Source organism: Micromys minutus (assembly GCF_963924665.1).
Source record: "Micromys minutus genome assembly, chromosome: 8".
Lineage (NCBI taxonomy): Eukaryota > Metazoa > Chordata > Mammalia > Rodentia > Muridae > Micromys > Micromys minutus.
In genome coordinates this window covers 51531114-51551500 of record NC_137977.1, presented here as the reverse complement: position 1 = coordinate 51551500, position 20387 = coordinate 51531114, and the positions used below count along the sequence as shown (strand labels likewise).

The 20387-nt window shown below is 43.8% G+C and overlaps 1 protein-coding gene and 1 pseudogene across 2 annotated transcripts; one reads left to right on the top strand and one right to left on the bottom strand.

Moving 5' to 3' along the window:
* Positions 1-1007: 1007 nt before the first annotated feature.
* Positions 1008-5404, bottom strand: PMAIP1 (phorbol-12-myristate-13-acetate-induced protein 1). The gene is made up of 3 exons (XM_080919790.1): positions 5244-5404; positions 3003-3161; positions 1008-1140 (listed from the first exon to the last, which is right to left on the bottom strand). The coding sequence occupies exons 1-3, from the start codon at positions 5293-5295 to the stop codon at positions 1037-1039; spliced, it is 315 nt and encodes a 104-aa protein (XP_080775916.1). The 5' UTR covers positions 5296-5404; the 3' UTR covers positions 1008-1036.
* Positions 5405-14793: 9389 nt separating this feature from the next.
* On the top strand, positions 14794-15649 carry LOC308423283 (small ribosomal subunit protein uS5-like; annotated as a pseudogene). Its single transcript has one exon. The product of its transcript is annotated as a small ribosomal subunit protein uS5-like (transcript).
* Positions 15650-20387: the final 4738 nt, after the last annotated feature.

Here is a 20387-nt window from a genome sequence, read left to right as displayed (position 1 = left end):
GCCAGAGAGTAGAAGATCATCTCATGATGGCTTTCATTTACACGTCTCTGATTCATGTATCCGCTGCCCACCGGTCTCTTGCCTCTTTTAACCAGGACTGATTTGCAGTTTGAGTTTCACATTTATAGACCAAATTAAAAATGAAACTCTAAACCCAATGGTGCTGGCACTTGCTTTTAATCCCAGCACCTGGGAGGCAAAGAAAAGTGGAGTTTTAAGCCAGCCTGGTCTACAGAGGGAGTTCCAGGATGTCCAGGGCTACACAGAGAAATCCTGTCTCCAAAAACAAAAAACAAGAAAAGAAAAGAAAATTCTAAGAAATACCTGGGGTAGGTTACAAAATTTTAGAAACTTATAAATCTTTTACTAAGTTTTAATTACATCAACTTTTAAAAGTTTGCTTTTAAACTTTTCTAAGGTTATGTTACTTGGCAGTATCTTTGTACTCTCCAATTAATGGTTACAGTAACACACTTAAAAGTCATCTAAACAGACACAATACAGTTAAGCTTGTAGTGACCTATGATAGCAACTTTCAACTTTTCACTAGAACATTCAGTGTTATCAAAAATGAAATGTTTCCTCTTAGAAGATTATAAGGATGGAACTAAATAATACATTGTCCTGGAGTGGTCAGAAAGCAATCCTGAATGACTGTCCCCATACAATGTAACCTCTTGCCATGTCCCCTTCTATTACTCTTGACAACAACCTTTGGCAAAAACACCATAAAAACCCTGAAAAGGCACATTATTACTAGTTACTTCCCTAGCTCCACGACTCCTCTAGTCTTGTTTTTTTTAAAAAGAAGGAAAGAATGAAGCGTGGTTCACATTATCGCACATCGAAGAACAATTTTTGAAAACTTTCCCATGGAAACCCATTTTTCATCTCCTTCGTCACCCCCGTTCAGGGAACCAAAAGCAAGCGAGCCTTTCCTTCATCACATCACAGTCCATCCAACACCAGACATTTGCACCAACCAGGGGGGACTTCCTTCCTAGGACGCCCCTTCTTGCAAAAGCTTTTGAAGAACTCAGGTTACTAAATTGAAGAGCTTGGAAATAAAATTCAGAAGTTTCTGCCGTAAATTTACTTTGTCTCCAATTCTCCGGAGTTGAGCACATTCGTCCTTCAGGTCTGAAAGAGTTAGACATAAACATTCAGTTGGACAACAGCCCCAGCTGTAGACCAGTAAGAGTTAGCACATACCCCAAGTGAAAGGCACTTTTGTGACTTTCCCAACAAGGTAATGCAAACACTCATGGGTCAGGTAAGGCTATAGGCATTTGCTTTGTGTTTTTTTTAAAGCACCCTGGATGAGGTCAGTTCTCTTCCTAATATAGAAATTACATGTATTAAAAATTTACCAGCTGTGCCATTAGTCAACCCTTAGCTGTCTCCCGTGATGTCATCCCTTTCTCTTTTATGGTTGGGTAAGGAACAAAAGTCAAATTCCAATCTCTGGTGATGTTTTCAAGTAGACTTGATCTCCCAATGGCAGTATCTCCTAGCTCCAGGCCACCCTCCCAGCAGGCAAATAAACATATTCTTTAGAATCTCTTCTTCTTTCCCCATAAGAATCATAAAATTTCATTATGAAGTTGGAGTTACACTTGGAGTTACACTTTTAAACAAGCTTATTTTGTGGATTTGAAGTGAAGTCTCCTGGCTTAACAAATCTGCAGTGTAGCTGAAGACCTTGAACCCCTAATCCTGCCTCTGCTCCCCGGTGCTGTGTGCCTGGAACTGCAGCCTGGCTTTCTAAAATAATTTTCAAATTTACACTTTGAGGTGGGCCCGTTTATTTCTACAAGTCCAGACTGTATCAATCCATTGTCTTTATGGAGAAGAGGAAAGAAGAAAGTATGATTTGCATATTGATAATTCGTTCCATATTTTCTTTGAACAGAAGTAATTTGGCTGGATGTTACTAAGAAAAACTGTATGTGCCCGCCGCCTTTGATCCCAGCACTTGGGAGGGAGAGGCAAGGAGATCTCTGAGTTCAAAACAAAAGCAAAATGATGCCAATGACGGCTGAAAATGTGAGCAGGTTGACAGTGGCATTTGGTGGCACATAAACTGTGATTCCAGAGGTAGAGACAGGAGGACTAGAAAGTCAAGGTCACCTTCAACTACACAAACAGGTTCAAGGACAGCTTGTACTTAGAAGACCCTGTGCAAATAAACAAAAAACAATACAAAACAAAACCCTCCCTCTACCCCCCCGAAATGAAAATGTTTAGCACTGTACAGCAGTCGTGAGTAAAACTCCCTGACATCCCAAAAGGTAGACAGGACTTCTCCCATCAGACAAGCGTCAGAGAGCTGACAAGGGGCCAAAGAAGCTGAGTTCCCTCTAGCTCCGTCACACTTTCTCAGCATGTCTACTGGGCTAAGAAATGAAAGACCAAAAAAAAAAAAAAAAAAAAAAAAAAAAAGAGGCTGCTGCAAACGTCTGATAAAAACAGCAGTTCTACAGATTTCCAACTCCTAGAGCAGCTGGTTGCAGATCCTTGATGAGATTTACAAATAGAGCAGGAGGCAAAAAAGAACTCCTTTCTCACCGGTTATACCCCTTCTCTTCCCCAGACCTTTCCAGCCGGGACTGTTAAAATGCTAACTAAGGAGGAAGGCCTCCTGGGTTCCAGAATTCAGGTACCCCAGCGGGGTGTCCTTAAACAGCCCCAAGGGGAAGAACTGCTAGTTAGTCCTGGGGGTGAAGACATTTGCAGTGACAATTCCTTAGAGCTGAGCTCCCAGGGGTGGTGCCCAGCCTCGGACTGCGCTTCTCCAGTGATTCTCTAGGGTAGCCGCCCACTCCCACTCCCACCACTGTGGCGCTGGGCAACCCACAGCGAAAACAAACCTGGCTAACATGCAAGAAGCTGTTGCTTCGAGAACTTTCTTACAGTGTTCCTAAGGCACGCGCCAAGCGGGCACGAGCTCCAACGGACTAAGCTGGGCCTCCTCCGAAACCCCGCAGCGCCCGGACCCTTACCTGCTGGCACCCGGGTTGGGCTCGGGCTCCTCATTGTGCTCTTTTGCGACTTCTTGCCAGGCATCTGCGCCAGAACCGCAGTTAGGTCGGGTGCACTCCACGTGCAATACACCTTGTCTCCAATCCTCCTGAGCTGAGCTGCGAACTCAGGCGGTAACTCTGAAAGAGAAACACCTGGAAATTAACATTGAAAGCAATCCTACCGGTGACTCGTAAATTAGCACATCCAAGGATGCTACTTGGGTGCACCCAAACACCAACCCTGGTGACTTAATAAAAGTTGCAAATAGAGACAAACCACTAACCAACCCAATGAGGTCTCCCCTTTAATTCAAGATTAAGCGGGGAACAGAAGTCAATTTCTAAAATCGTGTGGTTTAAAAGTAAATCTGCTTTTCTAATGGCAATGTGTCATTGCCCAATTATGCCTTCCTTAAAAAAATTATTTTCTCATTAAATACATAAAAACTCATAAAATTTACCAAAATAGTCCACACAGTTCTTAAAAACCAAGCCAGTGTTTCCCTACAAGACTACTCCATACAAAGTCATCACATCTATAGAGAAGCAGAAAAGTTTTAAATTCGTGTCTTTCTAGAAATTCGATATTCTAACAGCTGGGATTAACTAAATATTAAGAAACACTGTCACAAGTAAAATTAACTTGCAATTATCTACTTCTTAGAAATATTTCAAAGATCAATTTTGGTTGTTTTGGAACCCCTCAAGACTATGACCAAAAATTATGAATATAAATTTAAAAGCTGGTCTCTTTTGTAACCAAGATACCCACTACTTAACCCGCTACTTAGACTGCCAGTGAACTCAAACTTTAAGTACACAGTAAAATAAGCTCTTAAACCTATTTTGGGGTAAATTTCTGTATTGGCTGAGTGAAATCAGAGACCCTAAGAGATTCCATAATGTGCCATGTTTTAATGAGTTCCAGGGTCAAATATTTTCAGAGATACTCACAAAACACTCTTTAAGAGGCAACATATTAAACATGGCACACAAATTAAGAAATCCTGATTCTAGGAACAATTAGTACTTTCTCAAAAGGGGGAAGAGGCAAAATGCAGCTCAAAGATTCCAGGGCCAAAGACATTCTGGACAACTGCTCTACCCTTGAGCTTCACCCCAGTCTTACTACCTTGATTTGGGGGGGACTGAGTTTTTGAGCCTGTCCCCCTATATGACAGAGACTGGTCTTAAACTATACAGTCCCTGCTAATTCTCCTGCCTCAGCGTCCTGAGAGATGGAGTTAGGGACAGGTAAGCCCGGCAACGTATTTTTATTGGAACTACACGTTCACACCTTACTTGACCTCGAGACATTCTGCTGTTCTTTAAATCTGTCTAGACAATGCCATGCTCATGTTGGACCTTCCAGAAATACGGTCTGAACTCTTAAGACACCATCACCCTCATACTGGCAATGTACCACGTTGGCATTGCCCCATGGCCTTATAAAATAATGAAATATGCCCCGCAAAGTGATTTCCGGACAAGAGTCTTGAAATTCCTTAGCAGGTGCCTGTCACCTTTGGTTAAGATCTATAAAAAACGGAGGGAGGGGGGCGACCCTCAGCAGTTGCAGAGAGTTGCATGTGAGTGATGGTAGAAAAGCTGGTGGGTGAAAGACTCCAGGACCAAATTCTATTCTCCTGGATCTGTTCTGTTCCCAGTCCGGACAGTTAAAAGCTTCTCAATACCAGAGTCTCAACCCCACGCCTCCAAGGGTTCAAGGTTCAGGGCGTGAGCGCTGGGAGGGTTCGAAGTTTGAACCACTACTTTTCTTGGTGTTGGAGGTGGAGTGGGGATAGAGATGAAGGGGTTCTCAAAGATGGGGAAGGAAGAGGGCCTGTCAGGGGGCGCTAGGCCGGGAGGCCTCTCCCACCCCCACCTGCCGCTAAAACCATCTTCCAGATCACCTCCTGCACAGGTATTTTTTTCTCCTCCTGGTCCCTGGTAGAGCAAGCAGAGAGCCACGAAACAGACGGAAATTCCGGCCTAAGATGCACCTGTATCCTAATGAGACGCTGGGCTGGACTCTCCCAGAGGCCCGCAGTCTTAGTAGAAGCCCCTGAAGAACTTTCTAGACCAGTCGAAGGCACGAGCCCGGGAGCCGATTTGGCCCGAACATGCAGGCGCGTACATTCCAGCCCGAGCCCCGAACCGTCCTGAGTATGACCTCAAACCCATCCTGCCTGGATGGCCGCGGGCCGAACTGCTAGTTACCTGCCCGCGTTGGGTTCACTGGCGCGTTCCGACGCGCCTTTCTCCGGGGCATCTCAGAAAGCCGCGGCGATCTCCGCTGCGCACGGGAGACTGAGGTCCCCAATCTGGACTCTGGAGCTCCCCCAGAACTTAGGCTGCGCGAGATGGACCGCGGGTGCTGCGAGCAAAACGCACTGCGCTTCCGCAGGCAGCACAAGCCAAGGAATTGTCTCAGTTCGGGCGCCCCAAGCCGGCTTTTTTATGGGGACTTCCCTGGTGACGTAATATGACGACGGCTCGCCCGCGTCCCGCCCCTTCGAGCGGGAGCGGAGACAGCAGAGCAGGGCTCGGGACGCCCCCGAGCGCTACTTGCCAGGGCAAGCCGCAGATCGCCGCGGCGCCGACCCACGGCGGAGGGCACAAGGAGGAGTCCTGCTCAGCCCCCAAATTGCTTTCTTTAAAAATGAAGGTGGGAGGGAAGGATCAACTCTGCATCGCTGGAGCAGTGGCGCCGTCAGGAGTGGCTAAGAAAATCTTACTGGGAAGAAAGTTGGGGTGGGGTGGGGCCAGGCGCCTCGACTTTATAATCTTTCGCTGATTAGGGACGAATGTAAACAACCCCAGAAAGGAATGGGGAAGGGAAAACTTTTCGAAGTCTAAAGTGTGGCTCTTTCCAAGGAAGTGAAAAGATGAAGTCCTTCTTGGTAGACGTCACACCAGAAGAGTCCCAAGTTCCATTACAAAACTAAACTTCGGAAAAGTTGTGTAGTGACTGCGATTTATTAAGATAAAGTAGGAGGTGGTGTCTGCCCTAGGCAGGCGCGTTCGGGTGTGGCTCCAGGCTTCGGGGCGGGACCAGTTTGTTGAAAGCCTGAGCACATTTCCTCTGGATGTGTGGATAAAGAGAGAGAAGGGACCACCTTCATCTATGAAGTGTCTAGATCCTTTGTGGAACGAGGAACTTCCTTGAGCTACGTCCGGCGCTTGGAAAATTCTAGATAACAGGCTTGAGGCCTTAATGATAAGGCCCTCCTGTCCTCGACCTGGCACTGAGAAGTTTGGTCACTTTGCAGATGCAAAAAAAAAAAATTGATAGTGATTAAATCGCCCAAATTCTACTAGGCAGACAGCAATGCCCCTCTGAAGTGAACCCAGGCAGGCCCACTGGGAGCAAGCGCCTGGGACTCACTGGTCTCAAAAAATGATGTTCCTTTATTTTACCCTTTATACTGCTCTCTTTGAAGCAAACCTGTCAAGTTCAGTTCAGGCAGCTGCATAGAATTCGGAGTTGTTCGGAGTTGTTCACACTACTTTAAGCCCGGATTGTTGGGGTCTCTTGGAAAATGAGGTCTGGAGATTCAGACTTCATTTTCCAAAATAGTCACATAGTAAAGTTAACAGAGCGGAAGCCACCGGGTTAGAGGGAATGGGAGCCCCCAACTCCCGCTGCCTGTCATCCTGTGTGCTTGCTTCTCAGCCTGCATGTTTTCCTTCAATCATTCCATCTGCACACACTAGCAAATGTGTATTACTTTTCCCTAGAGGAGTCACAGAAAAAGGGAGAGAATGAACTCAATCACTCGGGCTTAGCTTTGTTTTAAAGCTAATGTGGAGTGTGGTGAAAGAGGTGGGGCAGGGATGAAACAAATTATCACTTACAAGAGTTTCAGAGCGGAGGTACAGATGGCTGGACGGATGGATGGACAGACAGATGAACGGTCGGAACTTGGGCTCCTCAAATCCCAAAGCTCACACTGACTCCTTTAGTTCATTAGAATACCGTTAATTTATTGATTGCATCAACGAATAAACGTTACTTTAAACCGAGGGCCTTGAAATGTAATGTGTACACACATACACAGTGAGAAAAGCAAATTATAACATTGTTTACCCATAAAAGGCTTGCCTGAAGTAATCCTGTCTTCTGTCATTTTCATTATAAAAGATCTTTGCTCCATCAAGGATACAAACCTTTGAAAAATCTTTGTCTTTATGGGAATTACACAGACTGTTGACAGATGACATTTTTAACAATTCAGATTTCAAACTGTAAAAAAAATTTTTTTTCCTGGTCTACCTTTCCAGGAAGAGAATTAGAAGCCAAGTGTCAAAAGCCTGTATACCTCATTAAAAAAAATTCCATTATATGTTTGCCTTGCAAGAATAGTGATCTTGGGTCTACAGGAGCTAATGAAGTTATCATTGAGTGTTTTTATCTCTAACAAACTGAGGGAAAGAAGGTAATGATATGAATTATAACTTTTAAAACCATTGCCATGGACCAAGGTCTCTATTGTTAAGATTGTGTGTGCATGTTGTGTGTGTGTGTGTGTGTGTGTGTGTGTGTGTGTGTGTGTACTTAGATCCTCCAAAAAAAGCAGGCAGTATCTGTGGCCAAAGATAACTGTGATCCTCCTGCCTCCACTTCCTAAGGACTGCACTACAAGAGTGTGCACCACATCACCCAACTGCCAATGTGGTTTTGCTTTTGTTTTTGAAGACTGGGTTTCTTTGTGAAGCCCTGGCTGTCCAGGAACTTTCTCAGTAGACCAGTCTGGCCTTGAACTCAGAGACACCACCCTGCCTCTGCCTCTGGAGTGCTGGGATTAAAGGCATGTGCCACCATGTCCGGTTTAATAATTTAAAGAGATATAATGAAGTTGATGTAAAGTTCAGAAGAATAGACGCTTCTCCTCATTCAGTGACAGTGTCCCAGGCTTGCAGGCTGCTCATCCTGTTTCTGACAGGCTGAGGCTGTTTGTGCTGTTCACTGCACACGTGCTGGCAGCCCTGAAGCTTCTGTGTGCACTTGCGTCCCAAGCCGACAGTTTGAAACGTGGGGATAAAGTTTAAAAGAAAAAGTGCTTTCCAAGTGCATCCCTGTCTAACTGTAGCTCCTCTCCACTGGATGTTTGCCGGGTGAGAAAGATAACTTAGTAACAACAGTGACCCAAACTTGCCCCCAAAGTACTGCTTGGGTATGTAAAAGCATATCCTCCCTCCTCTCTCTCTCTCTCTCTCTCTCTCTCTCTCTCTCTCTCTCTCTCTCTCTCTCTGTGTGTGTGTGTGTGTATGTGTGTGTGTATGTGTGTATATGTGTGTATGTGTGTGTGTGTGTGTGTGTGTCACTCTGGCTGAAAGTGGTGAGATCAATTAGACTGACCCTAGACACAAGTATGACTCCAGATACTTTCTTTCCCCTGTTCCATTTCCAGCAGTGTGTGCCCAGTAAAACATTCTATTAACATATTTTTTCAGCATAAATTTAATTGATGTTTTAATCTTATATTAGCTTTCTAGGGCTGCAGTGACAAGGCACCACAGACCTGGCAGGTTTTTTTTTTTTTTTTTTTTTTTTTTAAGATTTATTTATTTTATTTATATGAGTACACTATATCTTTCTTCAGACACACCAGAAAGGGCATTGGATCCCATTACAGATGGCTGTGAGCCACCATGTGGTTGCTGGGAATTGAACTCAGGACCTCTGGAAGAGCAGTCAGTGTTCTTAACCGCTGAGCCATCTCTTCAGCCCCAAACCTGGCAGTTTAAAACAATAAAATTGGGTTGGAGATATGGCTCAGTGGTTAAGAGCACCGATTGCTCTTCCAGAGGTCCTGAGTTCAACTCCCAGCAACCACATGGTGGCTCACAGCTATCATTAATGGGATCCAATGCCCTCTTCTGGTGTGCTTGACTGAAGACAACTTTTAAAAACATTTAAAATTGAGGCAGTTGGATCTCTAGTGAGTTCAAGGCAAACCTGAGTTCCAGTATAGCCAGGGCTGTTACAGAGAAACCCTGTCTCAGTATACATTCCCCTCCCCCTCCCTCCCTCCCCCTTCCTCCCTCTGTCTCTTTCATGTTTCTAAAACCTGGAGGCATGAAAAATCAAGTTGTCAGCAGGGGACATGCTGCCCTTGAAACATCTAGACATCTAGGCAAACTCCTTGTCTCCTCTGGCTTCCAGGGCTTGCACATGATCCTTAGCATCCTATGGCTTATAAATGTAGCACTCCAGTGTCTATCTGTGCCTCAGTCCTGCAGCAATCCTCCTGCCTCAGAAGCACTGACATCACAGGTGTCTGTAAGTATGCTCAGCTCTCTCCTTGTAAAGGCATCTCTCACTATTGTAGGGCACACTTCAAATCAAAATGACCTCATTTTGATTTGTGTAGGTCTACAGACTATTCCCTGTGTCATACTGAGTAGTTGGAAGGCTGGGGACCTTACATGACTGAGGAAGGGACAGGAGTAAAGCTCCTAACACCTCTCTATCAGCTCTGATATTTTCAACAATGCAGGGATGGTGGGTTGGCTCAGTGGGTTCACCTACCCTGAGACAGAAGATGGAGTTGGATACCCCGGCCTCACCCTCTGAGCTGACTCCAACAAATTTCCTCTGTGCCTGTCATTTCTAGTGGTCCATTCTGCCCTTTCAGCGGTCACGGCAGCCATCTTTACTTTATTGTCTTTTAGTGTCAGTTTTTCTGTTTCTCTGAAGTATCATCGATGTGACCGTGAAGCCTGTCTGTACTTAGTCTCATTTATTTTATTTTATTTATTTATTTATTTATTTATTTATTTATTTATTTATAAGACTACAGAAAAGAAATAATAGTATATTTCAAAAGGGCCAGTAAGGGATTGCTTCTGAGTGCAACTGAGTGTCAGGGCATTTGCATAGCATGTAAAAGACCTGATTCATATTCAGACAAAATAATATTCAAGCCTCTGCCAGGTCAGCACTGCCTGACTCTTTACAGAAGTACAACGATTGATTTCCAACAAGTCCAATCAACTAATCAATACTCATCGGAGAGATGACTATTGGTCAGTGCTGTATTTATCAGAACACTGAATGCTGATAAGATGGTGTTTACATAGTTACTGAATCCTACTTAAGAAACCTGTTCTCGTGGAAAAACAGAGCCCAGTGGTTACCCAGTGCGGTCCATGACAACCTCAGTTAACTGCTGAGTTTATATGAAATGCAGACCTGAGCTCCGCCAAACTTAATTCCTTCTACAAGCTTCCAGTTCACACTGATGGGAATGGGGAGGAAGAGAGGGCATCTGAGCTCAGGTGGCTTCCAGTCGACCTAAAGAAAGTCTGTCTGAAGCTCAGCATGTGGCTCTTGCTATGGTGGTTTGAATGGGATGTCCCTTGTCATCTTGAGCATTTGAATACTTAGTGCCCAGTTGTATCACTTTCTGGGGAGGTTTAAAGAGGTCTTGTCTTGCTGGAGCAGGCATTTCACTGGTTTAAAAAGTCACCATTTTGAACTCCCTTTTCCCCTTTTGAATTCACTCTCAGCTTCAAGATTACAATTCAAGACTGGAGTCCCCAGCACCCTGATCCTGCCGTGTCATTCCTTCATGGACTCTAACCCTCTGGGACTTTCAGCCCAAATAAAGTTTTCTGTAAATGATCTTACCTTGGCCATGCTGTTTTATTACAGCAAACAAAGAAAGAAACAAAAAAAGAGGAAGTCACATTTGCCTGTATCCCAGCTCTCAGGGGAGCTTGGCAGGAAGATTGCCAAATGCTTGAGGCCAGTCAGATCTATAGAACAAGATGGTGTCTGGTTGTGAACCACCATGTGGTTGCTGGGAATTGAACTCAGAACCTCTGGAAGAGGAGCCAGTGCTCTAACCACTGAGCCATCTCTCCAGGACCAAGACTGTATCTTAAAAACATAAGAAGAGAAGGAAGAGGCAGAGGCAGAGGCAGAGGCAGAGGCAGCAGAAGCACATGATTTAGAAGCAGTAATAGAAAATCCTTGATCTTAGTCCACCCTTTAACACTTGTTATGGGAGAAAAGGCACCGTTGGAAGAAGTGGTACAGATGGATGTAGTGTAATGGAAAAGGGGACCTGGAAGACACTTTGCACACCCCAGTCCTTCCAGTGTTATCACCGGCATGTGTGACCTGGGCAGTGATTAATGGTGCCTTTAGGAGGAGTTGCACTCCCCCTCACTCTAGCAGAGGGGTCTGGATCAGAAGAGGCTGAATTCTTTTTTTTTTTCTTATTTTAAGATTTATTTTAGTTTATGTATGAGTACTCTTTCTTCTGTGCCAGAAGAGGCCATCTGATCACATTACAGACGGTTGTGAGCCACCATGTGGTTGCTGGGAACTGAACTCAGGACCTCTGGAAGATGAACCATCTCTCCAGCGCTACAGGCTGAATTCTTGATAGCCATCACTGGTAGTTATTTAAAGCACTAACTGCATCCCAATGTGGACTGAGCATCCCTGACACAGAGCAGCTGTAGGGTTTAGGAGAGTCATAGAGATCAACCCCTCCAATATCGCTCTCCCAGACACTTCCTCAGACTCTCTTATGAACGTTTGGCCTTGCTGCTCCCTCTGCCCCTGGAATGTTCTTTCTCCTCATCTTTACCTTATCTGTACCTCCTTCAGGATGAAGGACTCATCTTGGTCATATGCTACTTTCTCAGTTAGGACTAAGGGACAAGGTGTGAATGCACGCACTTGTGTAATTTAAGGAAATTCCTCCGTTGAATATCTAACACAGTAAAGTGGGGGAGGGGTGGGAGAGGAGCCCTTCTCTAATAAGCTTGTCTAAAACTGTTGTCCAATGACTGAAACCCCCCCCCCCCACTTGGGCTCAGTTTGTTGAACTAACTTGTCTCTTGTTTACTGTTACTTTTTGATGGAGCTGGAAACAATGTTTCTTCTTGTTGTTTTGTTTGTGAGGCTGGCATTTGTTTTTTTTCCCAGACAGAGTTCCTCTGTGCAGCCTTGGTTGTCCTGGAATTTACTCTGTAGACCGACTGTCCTCAAACCCACAAGAGATCTGCCTGCCTCTACCTCCCAAGTGCTAGGAGTAAAGGCATTTGCCACCACAACCAGACCTTCTTCTTTCTTTTTAAACATGGATTTCTGGAGATTACACTAGGTCTGCAACATGCCTGTGAGCCCAGGTCTTGGAAGGGGCCTGGGATCCCTGAGATTCAAGGTCAACCTCCACACCCAGAAAGTTAAAATAAAGAAAAATAAAGAACAAAGCCACTGTAAGACAAGTAAAAACATTTTGCTTCAAGGCAATTTGTGGACTGGATTTTCTTTTCTATATTTCAATGAGAAAAGCCAAAACTAGGGAAGATTAAGTCACTTGCCTATTCATAGAGCTAACAAGCAAAGAGAAGCAACTGTGACACTAAAGTCTTACTCTAATACAGTTAATAACTGAAAAACTAGTGATGCTCTAAAACACTGACAGACACTGGGTATCTAAAGTGTGCCTCTTTGTTTTCTACAATTACTTCCCTGTAGAACATACTTCTAGCTTTAAACATTTTAAAGCTCATACTGGGCATTGTGGCACACCTCTAATCCCAGGCCTTGCACTCCGGAAACAGAGACAGGGAGATCCCTGTGAATCTGACGCCAGTCTGTCTGAGTGAGGAGGAGTTCATGACCAGACAAGAACACTCAGACCCTGTATCCGAGAGAGAGAGAGAGAGAGAGAGAGAGAGAGAGAGAGAGAGAGAGAGAGAGAGAGAGAGAGAGAGAGAGAGAGAAGAGAGAGAGAGAGAGATGGGGAGATGCTTGTCTTCCAGAGGACTCCAGTTCTATTTCCAACAGTGACTTAGTAGCATCTGTAATTCCAGTTCCAAAGGGATGCCCTCTTTTGGCTTCCAAGGACACCAAGCATGCACAAGTACATACATAAACACATATGTGGACAAATATACACCTGTATATACATACATGTAGGTTGATGTCAAGGCAATATATGACTGGACAGTAGAAAGTGGGGTGGGGACAAAATTTTTGATAAGGCAGAAGAGATGGAGAAGCAGGAGATTCAAGATGGAGACAACAGATGAGGATGAACAAGATCGATTTTATCTTGTCTAGGTGGGTGGTTTATATCTATATTGATTGGCAGTGAATTAATTGTTTGGATGCATTGTGGACTGGAAATTTAAGAAATAAACCTGTTTGATAAGTTGTTGACTGCTGATTATCTCAGCCACATCACCTCTCTAGGAAACTCCCATCTAATACCCTCTCTACCCCATGTAAAGTCCTTACTTCATAATAACTTCTTACTTGTTTGTGGGTGATTAGCCATATGTTAAATTTCCCCCTAATGCTGGAACTCAAACTGAGGATCTTATACAGGGACTAACCTTCATTCACTTTCAGCATGGCAAATATACAGATAATTTTGATTCACACTGAGTTCATTGTACAGTGCAATCATAATTCTACAAAGATACCTTGTAACCACCACATCAACTAAAATGTAAACATTCCCATTCTTTAAAGATTCCTGTCCTGAAATCCCTGGGAAGCGGGATTTGAGTAATGGCACTCACCACATCATAAAGCCCACAGGAAAAGCAAGTCCCTGGGCTTCAAGTTAGTGAGAAACTATCTCAAGGTAAAAAGGCAAAGGGTAATAAAGATTGGTGCATGCAAATCCCACAAACATTTATGTGCATAACACACATGCATGTACACATGCACAATGCGCACACACACAGTCAAGAGAGAGACTAGGGTGAGGAATTTGTTACATAGGGAAATATCTATTCTAACTTCCACCATAGTGATTCTCTTGACTGATTTCTTCATAGTTTATGTGGGCTATTAGTCCAAGATGCTTCCTGATCACAATGGAACTGCAGATTCAAATATTAACCTGACATTCCATCACAGAGAAAACTAAAATTATTTAATAACTGTTCCAAAATTAATTTTGTTTGTTGGTAAAATACAAATGTTGAAAAATTCCACATAAAACCTTTTGCACTTTATTATGTGTGGATATGTATAACTCATGGGAGGTGGTTCTCTCCTTCCACAATGTGAATCTCAGTGATTAAATTCACCAGACACAAATGACCTGGTCAGGGCAATGGCCTTTACCCATCTCACAAGCCCAGAATACATAATTTCAAAAGGCTTCACACCAAAAAAACAGTAACAGCTAATAAATGACACGCTGTCCACTCAAATTAAATTAGACATTCACTTACACAGGCCTTAAGTTTAACACCTTCCCAGTGTTAAAAATTGTTACCATCCCGTAATCACAACTGCATGCTACTGTTCTCATTTTGATTGATTTAAATCCTCATATTTTAAGCCCTCCTTTCGATCAGATTGCGTGAAGTGCTCTTCCTTCTTTCTCTGGTGTTCATTCCTGTTCAGCTTCCATAGTTCAGCAGCAATGAACAACTGCATCTGGTTCCTGCTGTAAACTAAACTTACACAATGTGCAACCTGCAAAGCCTGGTGTCTGTCGCTTTCCCCACTTGTCCTTTAGAAAAGCTTTGCAGATTTACCTTAAGGCGATAAATGATTAAGCAATAGAAAGATAGGTGGAGGAAGGTCTAGGAGGGCAGAAGAGGAGGGAGGAGGAGAATATTGTGGGAGGAATGGAGATGAAGCCAGATGTGTATGTTTCTCTTGGTGCATCTCTAGCTTGATGAGATTGTTATTATTATTTCTAAGGATTTCTATGGGTCTTTTTATCTCACATAAAAGTGCAGTTTGTCTTCTTCTTCTTCTTCTTCGGGAAAATACCAAATGGCAGATGACGCCTATGCAAGCGGGAGGGCCCGGAGGACCCGGGGGCCCAGGCTTAGGAGGCCGCGGCGGCTTCCGAGGAGGATTTGGTAGTGGTCTTAGGGGCTGCGGTCCTGGTCGTGGTCAAGGCCAAGGCCGTGATCGAGGCCGCGGGGCTAGTGGAGGTAAAGCTGAAGACAAGGAGTGGATCCCCGTCACCAAGCTGGGCCGCCTGGTTAAGAACATGAAGATCAAGTCTTTGGAGTCTGAGATTATCGACTTTTTCCTGAGTGCATCTCTAAAAGATGAGGTTCTGAAAATCATGCCAGTGCAGAAGCAGACCCGGGCTGGCCAGCGGACCAGGTTCAAGGCTTTCGTCGCTATCGGGGACTACAATGGTCATGTTGGTCTTGGTGTTAAGTGCTCCAACGAGGTTGCCACTGCCATTCGAGGGGCCATTATCCTGGCCAAGCTTTCCATCATCCCTGTGAGAAGAGGCTACTGGGGGAACAAGATTGGCAAGCCCCACACTGTCCCATGCAAGGTGACAGACCGCTGTGGCTCTGTGCTGGTGCGTCTCATTCCTGCCCCCAGAGGCACTGGCATTGTCTCTGCTCCTGTGCCCAAGAAGCTTCTGATGATGGCAGGTATAGATGACTGCTACACTTCAGCCAGAGGCTGCACTGCCACCCTGGGCAACTTTGCCAAGGCCACCTTTGATGCCATCTCAAAAACGTACAGTTACTTGACCCCTGACCTCTGGAAAGAAACTGTGTTCACCAAGTCTCCTTATCAGGAATTCACTGATCATCTTGTGAAAACCCACACCAGAGTCTCTGATCAGAGGACCCAGGCTCCAGCTGTGGCTACCACATAAGGGTTTTTATAAAAGACAAAATAAATGAACTAAGTCTGTTTAAAAAAAAGTGCAGTTTGTATCTTTGTCCTTTGGTTGTAAGCTTATTGTGTAGAGGGTTTGTAGATTGAGAATTTAACATATAAAACTGCTTGATAGGTTACCAGGTTTTGGAGACATGTTTGTGCCTGGGCACACATCAAGATAGTCATATCCACCCGGGACAGAAGCAACAGGACAGGCAGAGTGAATTGCCTGGGAAGGAAACCACATGGAAAGGGCAGCTTGGGGACTGTGTGACAGAGTCCTTGAGCTTGGTTTCACACTGGACCAGCTTCTTCAGAGTGAGACCCTGGGGACAATAGCAACAGAATCATTTTAATCTTTACTGCAACAAAGTTTCATAATGGAAAGCCATCTGTGTTACACCTCATAAATGCATCCCTGGCATACTTAGCCAACCTGGAAGCTGAAACTGCTGTCAATAAACCAGTAACCCTATGGAGTAGGTTTCATAGTAATGCTATGGAGGGCTTTCAGTGATTTCCCATGCATAATACTTCCTTTAAAAAATATTTATGTATTTAATATGAACATGCTGTGGCTGTTTAGATATACCAGAAGAGGGCACTGGATCCCATTACAGAGATGCTCATGAGCCATAATGTGGTGGCTTGGAATTGAACTCAGGACCTCTGGAAGAGCAGCCAGCTCGTGCTCTTAATGTCTGAGCCACTTTCCCAGACCCACATGATACTTCCTAATAGATAACTTTTTCTAGAATCCTAGTAAGAGGAATTCTAGAAGGTTTCACTGGAAGAGCATTTTAGGAGCTTTTTAATTCCCTGCTGAGCCACAATAACACCCTTTTCAAGAAGATATAGAAGGCATCCTTGGGGAACACTGGAGAGCAAGAATGGTGAAGAACTCTGTCCCACGGTCTCTGTCTCAGTCTTACATCTAGTAGTTGCTTTCTACATTGTCAATTCAGTAATTGGTATGATCTCAGAAAAAGTAATTCATCAACATGATCCACATAGTGACAAAAGAGTGCACAAACCAATTTTATAAAAAAATAGAAAAACTGGTCTCAGAAAATCAAAAGGTCCACACAGTTCTACTCATTCTGCTGAACTGTCAAGGACCAGAAGGGCCCAGCATTCCATAAATGATGTCATTTATCACAGCAGAACAGTGTCACAATTGTTATTGCTTATAATCATCTGGAACCCTCCAAGCACAGTATGAAACAGAAACCAAACCCCCATACCTATTGCTGTAGTCCACAAACAACAGGGAGATGGGTACCTCAAGAATACTTTGGTTTAGCATCCAGAATCATATCAAGATAAGCAGAAGTGAGAGGAATGTTATTATTTCTATGGGTTTTAAAAGCTTTTGCTCTAACTCAGCAATTAAAACACAGTTGGCTATACCTTCCTCCTAAAGTCAACATCTTGATGTCATTGTCCATCGTTAATGGTGGAAGAGAGTTACTTCCACCATCTCAAGTTGTGGGTTGAATGAGAACTGTCCTCCATAGGCTTATGTAATTGCCCACTCGGCAAGTGGCGCTGTTGGTGGAGCTTATAGAGCCTCCCTCCCTTAAGTTGCTTCTGTCAGGGTGTTCAGCAAGGGAGAGGGAACCAACACAGTCAAGGATAAAAAACAATGTCGCTGCTGTTATGTAGCTCATCATTACTTAACATTTCCTACTTAGCAAACTCTTGAAGCAACATAAATCAATCATAGGGACAAGAACTGGAAAAATCAAACTATGTATTGAAGATGCTAGAAGGCCTGGAGACAAACAAACAGCCAGCTAACAAAGATAACAAAGTGCATCCACAGTAGATAGTTCCCCAAAGTGGAATACAACGTAGCAACAGTGAGAACCTAGCAGTGAGCCCAGGCCCCTTGTAAAACTTGTTCAAAAACTGTCTTAAAACACTACCAAAGGGAAAACAAACAGACGAGGACAACTTCCAAGCTATGCTGTGTTCTTGCCTGGCTAGGATGGCAGCATCATAAAGGCGTCACTTCTGATTAGGTTAATTTATAAATTCCAATAAAATTACCAAGTCCAATGAAAACATCAGACTCTGAGGGTTTTATGAAGCTAGGCGTGACACTAAACTTCATATGGAAAAACAAACATACAAGAATAGTTAAGAAAAAACTAAAAGGCAGGGGGAACAGACCTGCCAGAAATGAAAGCATACCACAGTGCCTCTTTAAATTGAAAATTGGTGCAAAGCTCACAAGGACAGAAAGCAGCCCAATCAGAGACTCAGGAGGAGACCTGGTTACCTTGGAAACTCACTTTGTGACATGTGCCATCTCAAGCTCAGGGTACAGATGTGTTCTCAAGGAGGTATACTAACCATTTGGAAAAAGATAATGGTAGATGTAAATCTTACTTCACATGTAAGAACAAGCTCTAAGCGGATCTCAGGTGCAAATGGAAATATTTAAACCACAAAAGCACTAGAAGAAAACACGGGTAGTTTCTCTGTACCCTAGGCATAAAAAGAACATGTCTAAGTTTGATCAAATTCTGGATATATTTTGTTGTTGTTGTTGTTGTGCTGTTGTTTTTTCTGTTTCTAGCTAAACAGTTCAGGCTCCTCTCAAAGTTATTATCCTCATACCACGGTCTTCTAAGTACTAGGATCAGGGGCATGAGCCATATACCTAACTTCTAGTACAAATTTTATAGATTTAGAATTTTTTTGTGTATGTGCTATATCTGGATATATAAAAAAATTTAGTTGGAGAAAGAAAATAAATCTCAAAAGATAAAATAAAATTTACAGAGACCAAATATAACACAAATGGTCCTTAAGTATGTTAAAAGGTATCTGAGTTTATTTAGATGTAAGCTAAATGTATACTGAAATACCACCAATTAATTCAAATTTTAAAATAAATAAAGAGCTAAAGGGCACACTCGCATTAGAACAGTAGAGGACAGGCATATTGTTAGATGATATGAGAAAATAGAGGGAAAGCCTTCTTCAGCTTCACACCTTGACTTCAGCAATCTCACAGTTAGAAAACCACACTTCAAACAAACTATCAAAAGTAATTTTTTAAACCATATGTCAGGTTTTACACACTGATAATGCTGTGCTAATTGCAGAAAGCATAGTGCAAGAGATACCATAGTCTAACGTGAGGAAGAAAGGCATACAGCTAGATAAAGATTTATGGTTTGTTTGTTTTTTTTTTTTTTTTTTCAGAAAAATTCATAATCAGCAAAGTAGCTGTAATACTTTTTAAATATTACAACACAAATTTATGAGAGGGGAGTTACATACAGACCTCAAAACAATGAATGAAGCACATCACTGCAAAGACCTTTCAATTGGGCATGACAGATACTCTTAAGTGGTCTAAGGTGACAGACAGGGAAAGATGGGAGGAGGGAAACGATTCGACAAAGTCACCTTCTGACCTCTACAAGCATACCTCAGCAGGTGAATGCCACCACAGCCACCCTATAAACACTTTCAAAAAGAATTATATGTAAATTCATTAAAGTGCTGGAACAATTGTAGACGTTTTCCCAACCTCAGCATTGGAATAGCTTTGTGAAAACATCCTGTTAATCCACAGCCTAAGAACCCATTCAGGTTCCTGGGAGTTTAAAAGTTTGGGTCAGTGGGATAACATTGAAAACAAAGTCGGAAGACAAGCTGTCAATAGAAAACAAAAGGTTATGCCTGGGCCCTTTGCCAGCCACTGAGTTCAGGACCTCTGACAGCCGCTGCACACTAGCTGTGAGCACCAGGGCAGACAGCTGCACAGGGTGGGGAAGCATGAAGTCAGACAGAAATACCAGACAGAGGAGTCTGAGCAGCTAGGCTCCTGGGGAGTCATGGCATTCCTCCCCCACTGCCCTCTTGAATGTGTGAGAAATTGGTGTGACCCTGGATGCTCTCTCCTGCTTCCTGGCTCCCTCCTCTCGTCTCTCCAGCTCTTCCTAGGTTGTCTCTATGGGATGTGACACATGAGCCCAAAACAGCGTAGGACTTCAGAGAAGTCTATGAGTCCAGAGCAATAGCCACTAGACATTTCAAATCTACCTTTGCAGAGACTAAAGACAGCTCTTCAAACCCCTGCAAGAGAAACTTGAAGTCACTATCTAGCCTGAAGTGACTTCTGTTTCTTGCTTGATGTCTTTTTCTTTGCTTAAAATAGGGTCTCCTATATCTTAGGGTGCCCAGAACACCTTGACCTTCCTGCATCCTCCCCCAAGTGCTGGTAGCATAGGTAAGAACTGTCAAAAGCTTAATTATTTGAGACAGGGTCTCACTATGCAGCACTGACTGTCCTGGAATTCATGATATTGATGGCTGGCCTCAAAGTCACAGATCTGCCTGTCTCTGCCTCCTGAGTCTTGGGATTAAAAATATGTGGCATTTTACCTGGCTGTTGTTTAATTTTTTAAATTTAATTTTTTTATTTATTCTGAGTGTGCATACACAGATGCCACGGTGCCCATGTGAAGCTCAGAGAGCAACCAGAGGGAGTTCCATCATTTTCCTTCTACAGGGGATCGAACTCAGGCTGCCAGGCCAGGAAGCAAGTGTGCCTATCCACTGAGCCATCCCTCCAGCTCTCTGTTTTGCCTTTTAAGAAAGGCAGATAGGCAGTGTTTTTAAGAAACCTAGATGGGCTATGGTTCAGACCTGCCTGCCTTTGCCTCCCCAGTGCTGTGATGGCAGGGATGCACCCCCACCCCAGCTGTTGCCTC